The sequence below is a fragment of the Anopheles coluzzii genome, chromosome 3, assembly GCF_943734685.1.
Source record: "Anopheles coluzzii chromosome 3, AcolN3, whole genome shotgun sequence".
Taxonomy (NCBI): Eukaryota; Metazoa; Arthropoda; class Insecta; order Diptera; family Culicidae; genus Anopheles; species Anopheles coluzzii.
In genome coordinates this window covers 59,902,075-59,925,423 of record NC_064671.1, presented here as the reverse complement: position 1 = coordinate 59,925,423, position 23,349 = coordinate 59,902,075, and the positions used below count along the sequence as shown (strand labels likewise).

Below are 23,349 nucleotides of genomic sequence, written 5' to 3'. Positions count from 1 at the left end.
CACGTAGCATAGTATCCATCCATCCAGTCGCGACTTCTGGGCGACTTTTCACATCGGTGAACTGCTTGCTACCTTCGCACGTTCGTACAAATACACCCGTTCGACGGCAACCTGGAGCCATTCCAGGGAGCCAACTCTCTGGCAAGTCCAATAGCGTGACTCATGCGTTGTGGGTACGGTGTACAGTTTCTTCCAAACAAGGATCCGGTTTGCTCTACCATATTTTGCTTTTGTACGTTGTAGTTTTGTATAGTACAGTAAACTGAATTGGTTTTACCGAAACGAACCCAAGACTAGACACAAATGATAGCAAATATTACCCTTGGCAGAAACATTGGGCAAAGAAAGCGGTTCTCCCCAGACAGCGAACCTGTGCGCAAACGACTCTACCACTACTCAATATCGTTCGTCCATTTGCTGACGATGGATTTTTGCCAGTGCGTATTATATTTCAGTGCAAGGATGAAGCTACCATTACTAGTGTGGCGTTGTGCTCCGTTCGCCTTACTATGTTTGCCTTTGTAATGGTCGTACGGTGATTTTGGGCGAACGGTTTTTGCAGACATCAATATTAATGGCGATGTTATTATGTTATTCTTGACATTTATTTTACGTGATCCAATATGACCGATAAGTGTACAAACACACATCACAGTATGGCTAATGTAGACTGTGTAAAAAAAAGTAAAGTATAGAGCTGTTTTTTAGATTTCCGCGACAGTACAACAAGCTGTATTATAAGTGGATGCCTTTATTTTTAAATACAATAAACAGTATATGTTCAAAAAGATTTCAAAACAAGACATTTTTATATGTCAATGTCATACATAATTCAAATATTATGTTCATTCTACGGTGAAACGGTCCGAATGAGTATCCAACCCGTCCAACTTACGGGGATCTTTCGCATCTTTCGAATATTTCAATTATTCCTCAACCAATATGTACAAATTCCATATTTTCCTTTTCTTAGTATCACATTTTAGTTGAATTTTCATATACATATCAACAAATTACCTTATTATTTATTATTTTATTATTTTAAGTTATATGTTATATGTTTGACCTCTTTTTAAGTGACATATTTCATTAATTTGTTTTGTCAAACTGTTTTTGATGCGTTAACGAATTTTTTTTTTAGATAAAGGAATATGCAACATGAGGTACATAGATGCGAATTAAGCTTAAGACAGGTGCATCATACAGTCAAGCCATTGCATTTGAATTATATTCCTTGAGCAGTTTGTTTGTGCTATTTCATCATATCATCACCCCATGCAGTCCAATCTAATTCCGTATGATTCCACTAACGGGCCACGGGTCGTCAACCTCTGATTCTTTGCTATTGATTGTCTGTTTCCGAACGAAAATAATTCTTCACATGCATAAAGCCCCCATACCTCTTCGACGAAGGGTGGAATCGTTCGTTCGTGCTCTATGCTAAGTGCAGTTTCTAACTACTTCACCAACACTACTATTAGACGGCAGGGACATTTTTCAAGGTAACTTACTGCCGCAGGCCACACGCTCACATCGTCACACGCACACAGAGCAAGCTGTGTGGACAGGCGGGCGCCTTTTCTTGCCCGAAAAGGATCCATTAGTGAGGGCATCAGCTGCAGTACGGAAATATGGTGCCATGCAAATTGCATCTCATCCTCTTTTGCTTGTGGAATACCGCTAGACACATACAGGTAATACTGTACGTTCTGTTCTACTTCCTCGTACCAGGCCACTGGGCTGGCCCGCAGCAAAACGGATGACTCATTCTGGTGTGCTCCATTTTCCTACTCATTTATTTATTCTTATTATTAGCTCGTGTCGATTCAAAAGCACGACATGCACACAAGAGTGGAGGTAGAAAACATTCGTACACTGTTGTGTTGTTCTCTTTGTGTACCGCGGAGCCAGAAAAGAGCAATACCTTCCCTCGCATATGGGTGTGTTGGTCAGGAAAATCGATATCAAAGCCTTCCTTTTTTCCCACCTTCCCGCTGGTACTTGCGGCAAAAGATTATCCCACACTAGATTGGTCAGCCTTTTTGTGCACGTGAGAATGTATGCATCGTGTGGCTGTGTGGGTAACTTTGTTTCCTTCTCCAGCAGGAACGTTTGTCTATCCCGCAACAAATAACGTCTCGCTCTTTCTTCTGTTTGGGGGTTGTTTTTTCCCTCAATCGATATAGGAGGAGCACTCACTCTCTTCCACATCGCAAGCGGTGGGGCCCACTCACTGTGCATTGGGAAGGGAACAAATGATCTACCATTTTGGGGTCGTGGGCCCACAGTGGTGCCTCCACTGCTATAATGTATACAGCGGGAGTGTTTTGTGTACGGAAATTTGCCTGATACTGATTGAGAGGATAATGCAGATAATCAGCGCTCTGGTTCGTGACAGATCACGTACCAGATGGGGCTTGGCAGCCCAAATGGCTAAGGAACTACTACTACGGCCTGACCTCGAGTGTTCGCTGCCGTCGGACAACAAACGAACGCGTCCACAAGGATGCTTCAAGGATGAAGTGATTCTGTAGTTGTCTCAAGTACCATGCCAACCAGATGTACCATATTGTGAGTTGGATAATACTTAATAATTCACATAAATACCTGATATTTAGCTGATGTACTGGAAGAAGATATTTGTAGTACACAAACGTGCAACGAACCAAGATTCGATTTTTGAACTAATTTTGTTTATACAAATAAGTACAAAAAGTAAAAGCAAAACACAAATAAATATGGACCAACTAAACAAAAACTATAAATTTGTGACAGGCTTAAGCATTATACAACTTCTTTTTTCTTCACAAAGCTTCCAAAGTCGCACAGCGATGACGACAATGTTAAAACTCCGTTCCGATATTTCACTCACAGCTATTCTCTTTCTCTCACTGTAACGTATTCACTCACACCAGCCAATGCTCAGGAGCGCTATCACTCTTTTCGCTGTCGGAAAACGCAAAAATATCCTTAGTTTTCCTCGCGTGGAAATCACGAGTGAGCACACACTTTTCTCTTTCAGCTCATAGCCGTGCTTTTGCTTCTAACTTATATTTCCATTCCGGGAGAGCGAGAGCTAGACATGGGAGAGACATGGCTAGAGAGCAAAACTACCGAGAGATGGATGGAAAATCTTTGAATGGAAAATTGCACTTGGAAATTCACAAAATGGCGCTGCAGAATTTTATTTTTACCCTACTTTTTTCACCGTTTTTGTGGTGTTTTCCACCATTGAGCAAGCTTCAGTTAACACGTGCACAGTAGTATATTATCATTTTAGCAACAGAACAAATGAAAAAACTAATGTTATTGATACACTTCATATGATATCCATATCTAGTAACTTTTATAATAATCCTTTTTAAATATAAATTCTGATTGAAACTGTCATCTTTTCAATGCACCATATGCACAATTAACCTTTTCACACATACTTATTCACCCACCACTCAGCTATATACACGCACGCCCCATCCCCTCCACGAATGCTATCAGCGGACATGACCTTTAACAAGTATTCGCTTGTCTGCATGCGTCGTAGTCGATAATTAAGATGATTTTGCATACTATTAACAGCCACTGGCACGATGCAAGCAGTTTTTGCTTTTATTCATACACAGAAACACACATAGTAATGTAGCCAAACCTTTATAAGCCATTTTCACTTCTAAACCATGAATAATCAATGGCTGGCATATTCTTACACCACCCCTTTCAACGACAGGGAGAGGGCTAGGAGATGGGTGGACGAAGAAATGACCTCGAACGAAAGAAACGAATAATCAACCCTCTTTTACCATTTGTGACGCAGAATGTGTAACACTTACAGAGGAGATGAAAATTTGGCCAACTTTTTGGCCGATGTGGAAAAAGTGCCTTGCTCTAAAGCACTGTTCTAAGTGGCCAATTGTGTTGTTGTTGTTGTTGTTGGAGGTGTGATGTTAACACATGCACGCGTACACGGATACACACACACGCACAGACACACACACACACACACTCGGCGGTACACGTGTGCCGTCGTGGGCAGGGTGAAATACGCTAGTCCACTAGGTGTCGAGTGCTGCCAGTGCTGGTTTGCCGTTGGAATTGATTTTTCTGTAATGCTATACTGTGCGCCCGCACACGGTTTTTAGGGGTGGGTTTTGCGTTCCGTTCCGTTTTCAATCCATGCTGGAAGAAGGCTAGTTTGGAACTGAATCGCTTTTTCCCAAATGAGGAGAGTACTCGCGTAGGAGAGTACACGATAATAATTCGCTCATCAGAAAGACATCCAGTAGTCTCTCATCCTTTTCACGGAATCGCTCAATATCCTTTGAATGTTGCTGCCCCGTGAGCAAAGCAGAGACTTATCATACCGTCGTGTGTGGTGGTATTTTTTAGCTGAGCGAACACTTGGACACGGTTTTAATGCTCACACAAGAGCCACACTTTTGGTGCAAATTGAGAAGGGAATGGGCGCGAGTTTGTGTCTAAGGGACATGCGCAGTACCGTCCAATGGCGCCTTGTGTGATACTTTATCGTTATCGATTCCAATGCACAACACATCTCAACGGTGAAACATAAAGCGCGAGAGCGAGAGCAAAAAACAGACAATCAAAAGGACTCTGCCACTGCAGGGAAGAAGGAGAGAAAATGGGAAAAATTATGACGGAAAACACCGACATTCCAACATTGTGGCAGAAAAGTGAGCAACCCTTGTGAGCAAATGTTCCCTCCGTGCTTTTGTTTCGGCACCCAAAAGCCACCGAATCAGCTTGCATTATAAAGCAGGAAACAACCCAACAGGATAGGAGGGAAAAGCAAAAAAGCAAAAACAAAACGAACATAGCATGAATTGCAAAGCTGGGTCCTGGAAAAACGTCACGCTGCCAAATGTGTATGCAAAGCGATCAACTGATGAACGGTTTGAACTCAACGTCCATACCCTATGCCCCGGACCATCGGACCTCCCTGCGTTGCTTCTATCGAGAAAGTGCGCGCGCAAGCCTTAATAGTGAGTGGGGAAAGGCTTCATTCCCTACTGCTGGGACTATGGTTTCGCTAGCCGCACCATGCACCATGTATTCCCTTTTCTGTTGGCGAAATATTTTGCGGAAACACTGATTGACAGGATCCGTCGCGAGTCACGGCACTCTAGGCACGGGTGGGAGGCTAAGGGAACAGCACGTAGTGGGACGTGTGGTGAAACTCTTGAAAAAGCGGCCGTTTGCGGTTGTTTTGAAACACGAATGAGAAAACTTTCGGTCGAATAGGACACATCATCGACAGCAACGTGATGGCGCGTTGGCATTAGTGGCGGCAGTGATGGTAACTGGTATGCATGTGGGGTTTAAAAATAAAATTCAAACGAATGGAAACGCAAAGCAATATAGTTTCTGACGGGTTGTGCGAACAGATGCATTTTGCTTGAAGTACAGTACATTGTTTTGCAACGCAAACGTTTGGTGTAAACGTTGCGTGCACTGGCACAAGAAGAGCATACATAAAGTAATAAGTATATGTAATAGTTTAAGAAAACGTAGCATACAATCTACTTACACATTAGCTAAGAGTTCTACATAACATCTTATGGTCCGAATTTACAATTCAAAAAATGATAAATACTGAGGTCTCTGCGCTATGAATATGTGTCACGGTGTTTGTTGTCAGCTACCTCCGAATCGACTGGATAATTTTCTAAAATCATTTACAAACATATTAAAATAAAAAATACGCCTTTGTAAAATAAACTAACTAATAACCATGTAATGAAACTAAAAACTAAAAATATGGTAGAGGTACAATACAGTATACTTTTAAGAGATATTTAATTGAAGTTTGAAATGAAGAGTTCAACAGTTAAGAGTTCAGAGTAATAATACCGCGACACTGTTTTGGTTTTGATCTGTAACAGTTAAATGGGACACATCATTTAAATCTAAGAGAATGACTGAGCAGAGATGACGATTATTGCCAACACTTAAAAGAAGGTAAAGTTTAATAATAAAAAAAGACAAAAAATGTGTAAACGATCCTCTCTCGTTAGCACACTCTCCCTGATTGCTCAGTATCATTTAAGAATACTAATCTGGTTCTATTTTAAGGCATAGTTATTATTTTAAGCACAACGTGCTGTCAATCCATCTGCAAAGTGTTTAGCACATACTTATAATTGTAGAAGTTATTGTTAAAATTTGCAGAATAAAACAACCAGATAGAAAGTTCATAACCCATGCCAAAACCAGGTAGTGCCAACATATCAACACAATTCGAGGGCAGCATCTATAGCTTTTTTTAATGGTATAACTGAGTGTGAAGTGTAAAAACGTTCACTGGATCTTTTGGAACTGAATAAATGGAAAAGTTTTTCTTCACTAGAGAAATCGATCGTACGTTAGCACATGTGCTAAGATACAAGTCTTAACGTTCTTTACTTACGAAGGAGGAACAGAAAACTATTACGTGATGCGTACACTCCAGAGTATAATCAAATATCCTTACTGTGGCAACCTTCAACGCTACAGTTAAAAGCAAAACAATTCTCATCGAGCTCTCATGCCAAGATGCAATAAACTAAACATGTGTCTTCAGCCTACAAGACAAAACGGTCCAACTATGCTGAACAGACGCAACCAATTTCACAAGAAAGACGTTGCGAGATGTTGCTGGACCCTTCGAAGGTTGCCGGCCAGCGCGAAAACAAAACGTAATGGTCTCTAGATAGTCATTAGCGCGGTGGAGAAAGAAAAGATCGAGATGAAAACTCTGGAAATGGTCTAGAGGAATGTGTGTCGGAGGAATATGCCATTTCTGGTGATAGTCCTTTGTCGCCCTCAAAACCTTGATGGGTGTTAGCAGCAAATAACATCAACAAAAAAGGTCACCATCATGCAGTCGAGATGAAAGGTCTGTGATCTGTGGCGTATAATCAATGTGTGGGATTAAAAAAAGGACACCAAAATTCGTATTTGAGATGAAATAGTCAACCTTTAGATGATCGGAAGAGGAAAAGGTAAGCCACGCACGTTTTGACATATTTGACAATTTTAAGTATCGTTTTCTTCTGGCGTCTTTGAAGTTACCAGAAACTTCGGAAACAACTGGAAAGAGTAATTGAAAGAGTGAAACATAAGTTAACTTTACTTTGCTATGCAGTCTAAAATAACAAACGTCTGACAACGACCTAACGAGGGCAATGTGAGCACACAAATATAAGGCACCTTCCAACGCGGTACTTTCGCCTCTTGATAACGCCTCTTTAAGCTGCTCTATGAAACTCTCCCCCATATTTGATGGAACCAAACACCAACACCACTCGTTACGCTGTCTGCAAGAGTTTATAGAGTGTGTAGGTAGATACGATGAATCACATTCATCAGGAGTGAGTATCCTTGCGTACCAACCGACCTGATACTGAACAGAGACAAAACGATCTTCCCGTAAATGTAGCAAGCACCGCAGCGAGTTTGCGTCAGGATCTGCACACGCATACGCCAAAAGGACACAAAGCGAAGTGTGGCTATGTGGCAGCTTCTATTTTTAGTTGACATCGTTTGCCAAGGAGCACCCTTTCCTGCACGCCATTTCTTAGCGCTTCGTACGCGGGGTAATGTCTGGGAATTTGCAGCAAGAAGAATATTGTTCAAGAAATAGGATTCATTTATCTTGCCAATTGCAACAGTACACTTTTGCTTCAATATGTTGGTGTGTGTGAGTATAGTTGGAAACAAGGGTTATCTTTAAAAACCACATAGTAATCGATATCTACTTCACAACCAAATAATAATGATCTGCCTGTACATATTTTCAATAAAGCAGGTTGATTTATCTAAATCATACAAAATGATAAAAAACAGCATCACACACATTATTCAACAGCTTCGAGCAGAATGGTTTGCGCGTGTGGCAAAAGCCCGAAGCATAACGACCAGTTTCGATGAGTATAAAACTGCGTCACCACAGCTGACGTAACGAATGGATATCGATTTTTGCCATCATTTTCATCCGACTTCCTACCCTTCACCAACCTGCATCATTAAACGCACTTGCATTTTATCGCAAAAAGTTTGTATTTCGTAGCAAGCAAAGGAGATTTACTCCTTCCGTGTGGGAAGGGATGAGATGGAACTCAAGCAAAGATTATCAGGTGCAGGAATACACAAACATCCAAAAGCTCGACGGAATGTTAGGAGCAAATTCTTTACAACACGTGCCATACCCTTTCCATAGGGAAAATGAACAGCATCTGGAAGATTCCACAAAATGTCCGTTTGAACGTAAAATCTATTAATTTTCAGTTTACTCGGAGATGAGCCTTGTTCCTGTTGCGGTCAATTATATTTCCAAAGCTTCCTTTGTGGGTGCGTATATGTAGGCACAGGTAAAACCCGCCTTCTATTTGCATTCAGTAATGATTGCCTATTACCACACCGAATAATTTGACATATGATAGAAGTCATCAAGAAAACGTCCCTGGGGAATACTGTATCATTCAAAGCATGGGATAGCGCGTAAATGACCTCGGAACCTGTAAGCGAAACGATTCTGCATTTTAGATTATTCCATGCTAAGGAAGACTAACATTCTTCTTATTTAGCGCAACAGACGTATTCGGTCAAGGTTTACCATAGCCGCTAATGGAGTTTACTCGCAGATAATTGAGTGTGTAGAGGGGCTTGGTTTGCACACATGCACAACTCCAATTTACTTCACACGTATTTTTAAACACTTATCTAATGGAAACGAAATATTTCCTTTTAAATTTCTATTTCTTAAAATAGATAAACATTCATTTGCTGTCCAAGTTCAATCAGCTGTTTAATTTTGATATAAAAAATACTTCTGCTAAATAATCGTAATTTAAAACAAAAGTAAAGTATAATAGTTTATTTAACGGCTAAACAGGAATCTCCAGCAACTTTAAACTACTATAAAATGTTTTTTTATGTCGTTATAGAATGAAACACTGGGCGACTCCATTATTGATATAATGTAAATCAAAACGTGTCCAACAACAAAATGAATGTAGAAAAGAGAGTATGACAAACAAGAGTTATAAACATATATGAAAATAATATTGACATGTCTAACATTACATTAAGACATAATATAAGCTTCATCACTTCATTTCTTTCATGTTAGTTCTTTTAATCGCCCAAACACTGAACGAATCAAGCGAAATTTAAGATCCTCCGCACATTTTACCAATGGTCATTGCCAAAATAATACCATTTGGAGTTACGATAGCACTTTTTATGCCTTAACAGGAACAGTTAGCACTGATTTTTTTAAAAAAATAATTCAACTATTATATTTCCATCCATTCCGTTTTTTACGTAAAAACTAAGAAAACTAAGAATCCTTCTTAGAAGGATTTCTGACATTTCATTTTTATCAATCAATTGAAACTTATGACATTTTGGAGACGTTTATAAAACTTACTTTCTAAATTTATGTCATTATGGACATTGAAACTAGATAGCAACACAATAATTAAGTACCGACATTTACCATGTTGCAATAATGATGTAATTTTGTATTTTTTGAAGACCTTTTTGTTAAAACTACATACTAAATTTTAAGCTTAACATTAGTTATAGTTTTCTCATACAGTTTTCTTTACTTCATCAACTATAATAAACAGCACATTCTCATCATGAGTTACAATACATTGAAACAGCTCGTGTCGTCCATCGATCGACATAGGTCAGCTATTTTCACCACAATCGATGCATCGTCACACCAAACACTAAAAACGGAAGCTTTCAAAATATTGACCACACAGAAACACACAACTACGCTTCCGTCTACCTTCTGAATGAACGATCAGCAAAGAAGAGACTACTAATGACGTGCGATTCAATACAACAACATCCACCTTACCATATAATGGAAAATCGAACGCTGCTCCAACCGACATTGTCTGATAATAGAATGAAACGTAAGGAGGAAGTCAGACCAGTCGTGACAGATAACTAAAATTTATGGGTTTCAATTTGCGCCAAAACGGAGTAATGTTCGCTTTCTCGGCCGTGGCTATTTTCGTGCGGCTCACGTTAGTAAGTTCGCATTTTATTTCCTGCCACTTGAGCCACATCATGTCACAAATTCAAAATGATTTCCTCTTGCTTTGCTTCGCGCTATATTTCAAGGATAATGTGTAGTGCTATTTCTTTTGCTCTTTCTTTAGAAGACAATTTTAGCACACAAGGAGCGACTGACGAACGTGTAAATGATAAACAACACATGAATCCGCTATAAGCTCGAACTAACCATGAGTTATATGAAAAAAATCCAGTGTCAGTTCGGACCTGAGGTTAGTCAATTGAACATATTTGTGTGATATAACTGAAGTAGACATTAAATAATAAAAAAGCTTGATGTGATATTTTCTGTGAAACACTACGATAAACTTGTATCCAATATGGTAGTCTTTTCGCTGTCATCTAAATGATCCGATTACCTGCACAATAGATGTAACATAGCCTTACATACAAAGCTGCGTTCGTTTCCATTGTGCGTGGGTATGATGATGACGCTGGGCGAAGGAAAATCACCGCGTAGTCCAACGTAGGAGGATTTCACTGGACGTACACACAGACACTGATGGTTTCTTCGCCAATTGTTTCATATCTTTCCTAGCGAAGCATCGCGCCAAGGTGTGGCGAATGCCACGCAAGTGAACTACCCTTCATCCATCCACCAGACACCTTCGTTACACTGTTTGGCTGGACACGCTTGAGGACGGATTTTCATCTGGCAAATTGCGTAAGCTCATCCTGTGCGCTCTAGAGATATTGTTCTTTTGCCTTTTTTTCATACCTTCAACCGCTGTGCGAAATCCGATCCCGCAAAGGATAGTATATTTGCCGGTTCTTCTTTGCCATTCCGTACCCATCCGACTGGGATTTACGCAGGAGCCAGAGTCGTATAGCTAGAGCTTACAGCAGTTTGCCACCAGCAAACCGTCGTGCATTGGTAACACGAGATTCTTGAGTGTTGCGCGTGCACACCACGGCATCTACGACACGCCACCGGTTCTGTGCCAAAGAGCAGTGGGCTGTACATTTTAATTAAAATTGAATTATTTATTTCAATTCCAATCGCTGACGCCAACACCCGAGCCGAGCCGAGTACAATACCGTATGCCCGTGAGGCTGGCAAATAATCGTGTATATTGATAATGGCAGTAAACGGATTACCGCATTATTCCGATACATTTTAGGTATCCTGTCAATTACGGTTTATTGCAATCGCGCTATACCTCTCTAGCGAACGAATGAATAGGGAGTTAACTTTGCTAGAATTGGAGTGTTAATGCTACTCAGCAGTTTGTGTGTATTTTATTTACAAATCTACACGACATATTTTGTTTAGCACTTAAACTTTCTGGTGTGTTGAAAATAAAAAATAGAAAATTAATTAAACATATTGAACCACATTATTCAGATGATTTTGTTTGTCCAAAAGCTCTTTTTTTATAGATTCATTTTTTGCTATGCGATCACCATAGAATTATCGTTTGCATACTTTCAAAAATCGTTGGCCATTGTGAAATCCCAAAACTGCATTAGCTCACTTTAAAGTTGTATCCATTTTCAGCTCACAAGATTGATGATAATTTGATTGAAACAGGCACAGTTCCAATTACCTACGCTAATTGCCTGCCAACGCACAAAACAGAAGTGTCATTCTATTTTGGTCATTCATTTCACACAAATGCCTCATTGCAAACAACGGTAAAAATAACCGCTTCAAATTAGTTTTTTGTCGAGCTTTTCTACTATTCGGCAAAGTGTTCTCTTGATGATAGAGAAGGATTCGACCTGTTTCGTTGTAAAAAAAAACACACACACACCTTATACTGTTTGGGATTGGGCCCGCCGAAATAAAACACCATTCTAAGGAAGTGTTTCAAGCCGACACCCCCATTTAAAGATTAAATTCAAATATTTCATGCTCAGTTCACTAACCTGTGAGTACCCCGGGAGAGTTCCCCAGGATCTTTCCATGTTGTCTGTGCGTAAAAAACGGTACAAACCGTCACCAACGACCATTCTCCCTTGATGGCACTGAAATGTCTACCCACACGGTGTGGCTCGTAGGCTTTCACAAATGAGCCTACACCACAAGCACGACCATCATTTTTCCCGCTCCATAATGTCCCACTTCGAGAAGGTGGTGCACCGTTTGGGGTCCAACTGCTGCTTTCAGTAGCGGAACAAGCTGCTTCCACCATTGAACAGGTCTTCTTGTGAATAAAATATAATCTTTATTTATACACCTTTTCACCTCATGCCTGTGACGGGCAGCGGGTATAATGGAAAGGGCAAGCGAATGACTCAGAACTGAAGGTTACACCGGTAGAAATAGGCTGAAGAAAGTAAGCGCTGCGTGTAAATATTGTAGCAGGTAATATTGTCCCCATCATCTTGGGCGGGTACTACCCCGCGCAAAGGGTACGCCCGCGGGAGCACCTTCAGAATGATCTTCCCCTACAGCAAATTGAAACCTTAAACTCCGAAGCTCACCTCGGGCGGCATATTACGACTTCACGAATCTGGCGTGTCGTTAATTTAGGTGTAATATGAAGATGTTTAAACATAAGCTTTTTTTTGTTGGTGCTTCAAACCATTATACCCTCATCGGCTTACGCTCCTGCCCTCGAGGGGAGGTAACTTGATTAGTCGGCGCGTCTATTTATTTTCCACCGTGAAGATAATGTCCGCATTCCTCTCACGTTCCTCGCTCACTTAATTGGGGGCCATGAAAATATGCAGCGAAATGTGGCCATCCTTTGCAGTCAGCAGTAGCGCCCCAGCCGTAACCTTCGTATCGGTCACATTTATGATTTGCAACCATCCGTACCGTGGAGAAGGTAGCTTCATTAATCATCGTGCCGTTTACTGTGCATTTTTCTTGAAGCATTAGTGTAATTTATGGGTGGTAAACATACGAAAAACTTTGACGTGAGGATGAGCTTGCGATCACGATACAATCAAGCTAAACGAAATCATGTAAACAAAGCTGCTGCTGCTGCTGCTGTTGTCGTTCGAAATGGGTGTCACGAGTAAAAGACCTCATGATATAGCCAATAACCCGAGAGGATACTTTCTCTGTCCCTGTTACTCTGCAACATCGGTTAATGGTTGAAAGCGGCTCAAGGTTAACGAGCAATTTTCTAAGATGGTTCATTCCTCCTTTTTAGGCTTTTGAGTTGTGTGTTTTTATTTAAGAAGCGATACAGCCAACGTAGTAAACTTCCCCATATCTTGTGCTAGACGGTGCTGTGCTAGATTTGAGCTTCAGACGGTAAAGCTCTAAAAAGATGAGATCTTTTTAACAATATGCAAGCCTCTGCAGGCTGAATATTTTAGTACAGGATATTTAATGACTTCATATTCATAGGATATTTATTTATTACTTTTCATTTGCATTGCTTGTTTCCAGAAATACGGAATCATCTTACAAATTTATTTAAAATAAGCACCTTTTATAAAAACTGTGAAACATTTATATCGCTAAAATGAAATCTAGTTAATGGTTCTCAGCACGATGGGACGAACGATCGAAATCCGTTTGTCGCTCACGGTTTTGCGTTTCCGTAGTTCCAGTCAAATATATTTTTCTTTAAGAATGCACAAAGCTCTGCCCTCATTGGAACTAAATCCAATAGCTGCAGCCCCAAAACCAAACACACAAAAAGCTTTCATGCATTTTCTTTTCACCTGGTGTAGAAATGACTACCTTCATGGAAGTTGGATTAGATTGACGGCAAGAAATTTATGAGAAAATATGTTTTTTATTAATAATTATTGTAAATCGAGATTGTTGATTGCTAAAAATACAAAAAATGGCTAAACATGATATACTGTAAGGTTTACATGACAATCATTCTCACCTACAAACCAATTTGCTAGAAATTCGCTGCTCAGAACCTCTCGGATTTCTCACCAAACAAATCGGAACGAACATTGTCGTGTGTTGTTGTTTGTACTGTTTATAGAGGCTTTGGCTCCAACGGAGTTCTTTCGCCTGTATACGTTGTCGTGTAGCAAAGTAAATTTACCTCTTGAGCTCTCTGTTATAAAAATCATTAAAAATCCAGTACGATAAACATCTCGTCAACTATGATGAGGGGAAATGAATTTCGCGGCGAACGAATTTTTGTCATTCGTTCCAACGTACTGAGGACCAATGCCTATCGTACAAACAGCAATATAAAATTTACCGAAATAATTTTGATATTTGTTGGTTACCATCAACTGGCTAATTAAGGAGCACTAGTACAAATTAATTATTTATTTTTCAAATAATTAAAATGAATGCTATAATACTCATGGGTGCTAGGTATTATAGCAGAGATGTCTGATAATTTGCACATATATTTCTAAATGCTTAGCCTTCCATTAGCATAGTGAATGGTCAAATAGCAATTTCAAAAAAAATAGTCCTCGAACAATGCATCTAACTCTTTATTGAACATGAATGGAAAACACATGTTCTGACGCTTTCAAACGGAAATACTATTTTTTAAGACAAACACGAGAAAAAAAATGAACTGCACTTTAAAGCTTACAATTTCCAATATCTCAATTTTAGCAGTGGTATGACTTATTTTGAATTTAAAAACTGTTAATGCAAAGTAAACACATACGAAAAATCTAAATGTCTAAATATTAAGATATATTAAAGTAAGTGACGGTATCAGCATAAACAAATTGTTAATCAATGAGGCTCTCACTCTCACACGTTTTTTGTAAAGGTGTTTACAGTGTTAATGCAATCCAATTTTTGTTAACCCAATAGAAACATAGGAAGCTTATGACCCGCGTTACTATTTTATGCAGCATTTTGCCACGTGTGGTCCAATGAGTTTGACATCGCTGCCTTATAGCATTACTTTTATTTGCTTATTATTGTTATTGAATTATTTTTGTAGAAAATTAAACCAACTAGGAATTCAAAAAATAAATAGTTAAAAGTATGGAACTACAGCTTTTATTCAAAATCATTACTGCGTGCTTGTCGCTTGGATGCTGATACCGTTCTAACGCAACGGGATCGGCTCCTATCGAATCGGCATGGGTGCGAGGCTGTGCAGTGATGTCGCACCTGTATTTGTGTTCCACGCATATAACTATTGTTTTAGTTAGTGAATTTCTCAACTGGTAGAGAGAAGAACGTCTGTACTGATTGAACGCTTGCGCTAGACTCCTTCTTTATTCCTTGTTTCCTTCATTCGTCCCCTCAATACAATTCCCAAGCAACAAATTCAAGTGACAGAAGGTCATACGTTTATACCGTACAAATTCATTACTCAACATAGCCGCCCCCCGTTGAAAGGTAGCTTTCAACCCTTATTACGAAACCTCTCTTTCTTCCTTCTGTCCGGGCAGTATACAGATCTTGGTGATGGCTCTTCTGTAAATTCCATCCTTCGTTTTCACATCAACCACTCGAACCAAGCCGTCATCACCAGGATAAATCTTCAGCACTCGGCCGAAGCGCCATTTGAGAGGGGGAAGGTTGTCCTCCTTCAGCAGGACCATAGTGCCCTCCCGAACGTTGTCTCGCCTTGAAGTCCACCGGGTACGCGGATGCAAACCAGACAAGTAGTCTCGATTCCATCGCTTCCAAATCCGCCGAACATACTCCTGCAATTGTTGATAGCGGTCCAGGCGGTTGCCTGGAATCTCAGCATAAGATGGCTCAGGGACCGATGTAAGCGCCCGTTGAATCAAAAAATGACCCGGTGTCAGAATTTCCAGGTCCTCTGGATCGTTGGAAAGTGCAGTTAACGGTCGCGAGTTCAAACAAGCCTCCACTTGAACTAAGATAGTTTCCAGGTCGTCTCGCCGCAAGATACTGGATCCTATCGTAGCCTTGAGATGCCGTTTCAGCGACTTCACTGCGGCCTCCCAGATCCCACCGAAATGGGGTGACCGCGGAGGGATGAAGTTGAAGGTGATCCCTTCCGTTCCGCAGTAAGTTGTAACAGCATCCTGATGTTGTTGTTTCTGGAACAGCTCATACATCTCCTTGAGCGCTCGATCAGCTCCCCGGAAATTTTTGGCGTTGTCGCACTGGATTACGGATGGTTTACCGCGACGAGCTATGAAACGCTTCAATGTAGAAATGAAGGCTGGAGTAGACAAATCGGCAATAAGCTCCACATGTACTGCCTTGATCACAAGACAGACGAAAACAGCAACATAGCATTTGATTGGAGCAGCCTTCTTGTTGGTTTGTCTATAGAATAATGGACCACACAGATCCACACCAGTGTTGTAGAATGGGAGAACTGGGTTTACGCGTTCGCTGGGCAAATCTCCCATGATTTGCTCTGCCGTTGTTGGTTTGGATCGGAAACAACTTACACACTCATATACGACCTTTCGTGCCAGGTTGCGTACGCGAAGGGGCCAGAATCTCTCACGCAGGCTAGATATGAGCTCTTGTTGTCCCGCATGCAGATATTGTCGATGATAAGAACGCGCAATCAGTAGGGTCAATGGGTGAGAAAACGCTAAAATTATCGGATGTTTGCATTCATACGAAACAGGCGCGTTTCGCAAACGACCACCCACACGTAGGATACCCTCTTTCAGAATAGGTGTTAGCGTTTTCAGTTTTGAGTTCGGCTTGACCGCTCCAGTTTGACGAACATCCCGAAGCTCCTCAACAAAGGTTTCTTGTTGGGCCAGACGAACGAGCGTTAGAGACGCTGACACTAATTCATCTATTTTTAGAAACCCCTTTCGTAGATTTCCGCGGTGTGTCGGTTGACAATTGTACATGAATCGCAGCAGATATGCCGTAAGTCGCACCAATTTTTCGTAAGATGAAGAAAGATCGAATAGAAAATTTGGCGGTACCTGTTGAGATGTGGCTACAATCGATCGCTCTTCCAAATCTTCCGAGGAAATTTCAGTATTGGGTTTGTTCGTAGGCCAAGCTTGACTTGGAAGATGCAACCATGAGGGCCCTTGCCACCAAAGTTGGGAATCCATGAGCTGCAAAGGCATCATTCCCCTGGAAATAATGTCAGCTGGATTGTGCTCGCTGGCCACATAACTCCAAGGCATCTTGTAGGTTTGGTGCTGGATTTCCGCAACTCGGTTCGCAACGAACTGTTTCCAACGGGAAGGACTGCTTGAAAGCCAATGAAGAACTATCGTCGAATCAACCCAGAAGTTGATTTTAAGCTCCAATTTCACCCCTTGCTTCACCTTCTGCCATAAGTGTGATAGTAACAACGCTCCCGACAACTCGAGCCGTGGAAGGGACACGTTTTTCTTCCGTTTGGTATTAGGTATCGGTGCCACCTTTGACTTAGCACATAACAACCGTACTGAGACTTGGCCATCGGACGATTCTGCTCGTATGTAGATACAGGCGCCATAAGCCCGTAGGGAAGCATCACTAAATCCGTGAGCTTCAATTCGCACTGTTCCACCAATTGCTCGTCGTGGAATTGTCAAGCTAGTCAGATCAGCGAGTTGTTCTCTGAAGCGCAACCAGAATTGTTGCCGTTCAGACTCCAAAGGTTCATCCCAGGTATTTTCGTTCTTCCAGAGCTCCTGCATGAAACACTTTGCTACTACAATGACTGGTCCTAACAGTCCAAGAGGATCGAACAACTTAGCTGCGTCTGATAACGCAATGCGTTTGGTGATGATTTCTGATTCCTTCCAACCAGGCACACTAAACCCTAGCTGGTCCGATGATGGCATCCATCTTAAACCCAAAGCCTTGATGGATGTGCTGCGATCGATGTTCAAAACATCTCCCTCGATTTGTAGTTCAGCTGGTATTTGCTCCAGTAACTCAGACGAGTTTGAAGCCCATTTGCGCAGGTGAAATCCTGCCGATTGTAGAAGCTGATTTATTTCGCTGCAAATAATCCGGCCATCTTCAACAGATTCCACACCGGTGATCATGTCATCCATGTAAATATCTTGCTCGAGGACCTTGGATGCCCTGGGATATCTTGTTTCTCCTTCCTTAGCCAACGCTTGCAGACAACGGGTGGCCAAGTAAGGTGCGCAGGCTGTGCCGTACGTAACGGTTTTCAGCTGATAGATGCGAATTCTATCATCAGCAGATTCTTTCCACAGGATGCGTTGAAGTGGACGATCGGATTCCTTCACCCAAATTTGGCGATACATTTTTTCAATGTCAGCCAAAATCGCAAATCTGGGTACTCTAAATCGGAGTAACAACGACAAAAGATCATCTTGCACTGAAGGTCCCACCATCAGTGCATCGTTGAGGGATACCCCTGTATCAGTAGAACTGGATGCATCAAATACGACTCTTAGCTTAGTCGTGAGGCTGTCGGGTCGTACTACACAATGATGCGGCATGTAATATGTCTTTCCATTGTCATGGCGGTCAGATGGAATTTCTTCCATGTGTCCTAGATCGAGATACTCCTGTAGGAATTTAGAATATTCCTGCTTCAATTTCGAGTCGATATTTAATCGCCTACAGAGCGATTGTAGCCGCCGTGATGCAGCTTCATAAGAGTCACCTAGTTGATTAAGCCTTTCAGTACGCGTTGGTAAGGCTACCACGAAACGGCCTTCGTGGTCTCGTGAAGTTGTTTGTACAAATGCTGCCTCACACTCAGCTTCCTCGACGGATAACATCGCAGGGGAGTAGCAGCCTTCCAGTTCCCAAAACCGGCTTAGTTGGTCATTCAGCGTCATGACGTTGAGCACTAAGGAAGAGTGTGTTAGACCTTGGCTTACCTGACCTGAGACAATCCAACCCAGCTCCGTGTTTTGCAGTAGTAGTTTTGGGCTATTCAACCGAAGAATGTTACCCAAAAGTAGATCGTTGTAACCTTCTCGCCCAATAAGTAGATCAATTGGCCCTGGCTCATAGAAATGAGGATCCGCCAACGTCACTCCCTTCGGTAGGTTCAATCCTTCCGGATTGACTGCATGTGCTGGCTGGTCCCACGTCACTTCTCGCAGCACATGGAACTTCCAGCTTGCCTTGAAGGTAGAGCAGTGAGAGTGGATAGCAAGGCTCACAGAATGATGAGACGAATGCTGTGCCTTCCCTATTCCACCAAGCAGATGATGCTCGTTCCTCTTCTGGACTCTCAACAGCTGTACCAATCGTTCCGTAACAATGTTGATCTGTGAACCTCCATCCAGTAAAGCTCGAGCCCAGATACGTGTTCCGTCAACATTCACTACTTGTACCATTGCTGTTGGTAACAGGATTATTTTTTCGAAATTGTTGCGCGCACAATGTTGAACAATAGAAGCCGGTGTAGCTGCTTCTGCATTTGATGTAGACGGCAGTGATGACGCTGATGCTAATGACGACTGATCAATTGGAGAATTCGGTTTGTGAAGCATCGTATGATGATTTCGCTGACATACACGGCAAGATCCGGACGAACAATCCTTTCGCTGATGACCCGCCGACAAACAGTTGAAACACAACTGTCCGTTCCTCACTAGCTCGTGTCGCTTTTCCACAGATGCATTTCGAAACACTTCGCACAGGTACGCAGCATGTGAAGCCCTTTTGCAGAATGAACAAACCTTTGTGGCCGGCTTAACCACGCTGTACACTTCGTTGCGGGTTTTCATTCTGCCTCCAGCTGTTGTTGCTTCACTTGTTCGATTCCTGTCTGGAGCCATGGCTTGCAAAACAGTTGCTTGGCTGCGAAGGAATTTCATGATCTCGTCATACGTGGGAACATTGGTTGAGCTATGATGTATTTCCCATTGTTTAAGTGTGGCCAGGTCTAATTTAGAGCAGACCATGTGAGCTAAGAGCACGCTCCATCCTTCCGTGGCCACTCCCATTCTAGTCGTCATTTTAACACCACGCTCAAAACTGTCAATTAAAGAAATCAGTGATTCGTATGATTCCTTTTTCATGTGTGGTATCGCAAATAATCCATCAAGATATCGTTTCACCACTAGCTTTTTGTTTTCGAATCGCGATTTCAATACTTCCCAGGCAACAGAATAATTTGCGTCGGTGATTTCGATGTCTCCTACTACGTTAAGAGCATCCCTTTGAAGAGAGCCTTTTAAGTATCGTAGCTTGTCTACGTCGGCTAAATTCTTATTGCGATCAATAAGACTGAGAAAGGCATCTCGAAACGGTAACCAATCTTCCATCTTTCCATCAAAAGTTGGCAAGCGCATTTCGGGAAGTTTTGTGTGTGGCATGGTATCGCGTGTTGGTGTGGAAACTACACTTGATGACAAGTTTCTTTCAATTACCAATGAAAGCTCAAAATGGCGGTTCTCGAAAGAGGCGTACTCTTCTTCTTCTTGTTCGAACTGTGCATTGGAAGAAGAAACCAAATTGTTGGTGTGCCATGTTTCATATTCCGTGGATAGCATCGACAAGCGTGACGCACATCCTTTCAGAAAAGCGGCATCCGCTCTTGTTGCATGCTGTAGTGCTTGATCAATGCGGTCCAGCCTTTGGTCGAAATGCTGACGCATTCGCTTTCTTTTCTCCGCCAGCATTGCTGCTGTTGGAAAAGTAGGACTTGAATTTACTGATTCAAAACCTTCAAACTCACTCTCCGAAGCTTCTCTTGCCACGGCTGCCCTCAGTATTGGATTGGCTTGGCCATGATCGCTGTCTGATGCAGCTTGCACATGTGATACACGATGCGATGCGTCTTGTTCCTCAAACGCCGCCGACGTCGTTGGAACTGGTGAACCAGGCATTTTCACTTGTAACAAAAAACACTTTTCACAACACTGAATGTTCGTAAAATAGTTCAATTTGTCCCGTACACTACCCGTAGAATTAGTTCAAACCACGCGGTTTTATTGTTCGCACACTCACGCACACACCCGGATTAACACGCGCGGATCGTATTCTTCGCATACACTCACACACGCACACACTCGGATTAACACACGCGGAACTTTGCTTTACCCGAGAAGAGAGAATTGTTCACTCGCGCACACGCTCACTCCGTTTGAATCACGCGCGCGAACCTTTATCTTAACCCGAAAAGAGAGAATTGTTCACTCGCGCACTCGCTCACTCCGTTTGAATAACGCGCGCGAACCGTATTGTTCACAATACGTTTGTTAGCACCGACCACGTTTTCCACGAATTAAAACGTTCGATATGCCTTAAGCAGGGAACTTGCCTCCTTGCACTGAAAACACTTCTTGCGTATTCGAACGACTGATGATCGATCACAAGCAAAAAGATACCGTACCGACCGCGTTTCCACAGATTGAAAACGTTCGATGTACGTGTATAGGGAACTTGCTCACCTACACTTGAAACATACAACTTTGAATTCAATGTTCACTAACACTTGAACAATGTATTGTTCAACAAGCGTCCAAAAGACTGAGGCTTGACCGTCAGAAACAATAACTGGCACCGACCACGTTTCCACGTATTGAAAACGTTCGATATGCTTTGTACAGGAACTTGCAAACCTGCACTGGTAATTTCTTGTGAATTCGAACGGCAGCGGTTCGACGACACACAATAATGTATCGCACCGACCACGTTTCCACAGATTGAAAACGCTCGATGTGCGTGTGTAGGTAACTTGCGCACCTACACTGGAACAAACGATACCACCAACGACGTTCCACGAATTGGAAGTCAGGTACTCGGTTTGTGGGGACACTTGCACTCCCGCACTGAAGCTACACAACACTTCTCACCGAAAACGTTCTACACTTTGAACGCTCGATGCACCAAATGTTGCGTATCTGGACTTCACAATTAAGCCACTTGTGAAGTGCACGATCTAACGCATGCGTATGCTCAAGTATGAGCCTGTCCGAACGCGCACAGCTATTTTACACGCACACTGAATGTCCTAGTGTCCAACTCACACTGTGACACTCGCGCGAACAATACACTGCCGTTATGCACACTTCCTCAATCTCTCTACGAGTATCGAAACAGCAAACGCACAATACACTGCCACTAATGCACCCGTGTGCAACGAATTGTCGTTATCTCGATAGCCAATTCTATCCGGTTCTACGAAGGACCATAATGTTTTAGTTAGTGAATTTCTCAACTGGTAGAGAGAGGAACGTCTGTACTGATTGAACGCTTGCGCTAGACTCCTTCTTTATTCCTTGTTTCCTTCATTCGTCCCCTCAATACAATTCCCAAGCAACAAATTCAAGTGACAGAAGGTCATACGTTTATACCGTACAAATTCATTACTCAACAACTATGTATAAGCAACTTTTTTTTATTAGAATTAACAACCTACGCGGTTGGAGAGGCTTTTTTGGATAGGGATCTTATTGTTGCGGAGGGTTGAGCTTCTAATGCGACGCAACCTACGTTAGGTCTTGAAGCATTCGGTGCGTCCATCATTCGATCAACAAAATTGATTTTATTTGATCATTTCAATTTATTTTTCATCAAAAAAAAAATCCAAACCAATGACGAAGAACGACTGATTCTACCAATTTAGCGAAATGCATGATCGAACCGCGTGAAGAATGAAGGTTCCGACCAACCAAATAACTAATATTAAAGGAATCTTTAAGCAATTTGACAAATGAGAGAGTGAGGTTTTTCTATATATTTTTAGAGTTCCTGTCGCTGACAGAGAGTGCATTAAGCAGTCTTTAATTGATATTTCATTACCATTATTGATAACATGGTAAAGTAAATTAGTAAACAACAAGTGGACAAGAAGAATAATTAGAAACTAGTACAGTTACTAACCAACATAACATATCGGAAAAGAATATATTTAATTATCACATACAATGAGGAAATTGTTGATAACAATCAATGGTACATTCAATCAATTACCACAATACTAATGAATAGAGGACAGCAAAATCGTTTATGGATAAAACAGGCGGAATCGATCAGATCGAACAAAGTGAGAATAATATTATACCTACTTTGAGACCGAAGATCGGCCATAACAAAAAAAGAATTTGTACACGACCATGTTAGACTGAAGAAAAAGAAGCAATGATCGTCGTGCCGAATAAGAAACTCGAATGTTATAAAAGGATGCTAACGAAACGCCCTATTTCGCGCGCAATCAAGTTCTAGTGACGTTAGGATTTTTTTAACCTTCATTGTAATTAAGTGTTAAATCAACAAAATAATAAATAATAAAGATTGAGAAAAAGCCAGTTGCAGTATGGCAACAGAAATTATAGGACTTAAAGAATTAGTAGCATGGCTGCTATAACGAGATTAAAAATCAGTGATCCACTAACACAAGTAGAGGCGCTAAGTAGTCACACAAATGTAGGGATTTCTGAAGTGTCGAGCGGGTACAGTACTTAGCAAAATAAAGTACTCAAAACATACAATTTTATTTTCGTTCCATTTTCGAGGAAAAATTGGTCCAAATC

The 23,349-nt window shown here is 41.6% G+C and overlaps 2 protein-coding genes across 7 annotated transcripts in view; both read right to left on the bottom strand.

Annotated features, from left to right (window-relative positions):
• LOC120959472 (kinesin-like protein unc-104) overlaps positions 1–23,349 on the bottom strand; it is a 48,304-nt gene that overhangs the window by 17,187 nt on the left and 7,768 nt on the right. For 3 of the 6 annotated variants that reach the window (XM_049608885.1, XM_049608887.1, XM_040382887.2), the window contains exon 1: positions 3,828–4,185. The exons of 1 other annotated variant lie outside the window; for it this stretch is intronic. The gene's annotated coding sequence lies outside the window, so the exon portion shown is untranslated. Of the gene's footprint in view, positions 1–3,827; positions 4,186–23,349 lie in introns of those variants that run through there. 2 more of the 6 variants (XM_040382882.2, XM_040382888.2) reach the window with 1 other exon arrangement.
• LOC125907302 (uncharacterized) lies at positions 15,080–22,193 on the bottom strand. The gene is made up of 2 exons (XM_049608888.1): positions 21,051–22,193; positions 15,080–20,976 (listed from the first exon to the last, which is right to left on the bottom strand). The coding sequence occupies exon 2, from the start codon at positions 20,698–20,700 to the stop codon at positions 15,346–15,348; it is 5,355 nt and encodes a 1,784-aa protein (XP_049464845.1). The 5' UTR covers positions 20,701–20,976; positions 21,051–22,193; the 3' UTR covers positions 15,080–15,345.

Excerpts from the sequence above, each read along its gene's own strand:
- LOC125907302 (XM_049608888.1), bottom strand. The coding sequence starts at position 20,700 with ATGCCTGGTTCACCAGTTCCAACGACGTCGGCGGCGTTTGAGGAACAA.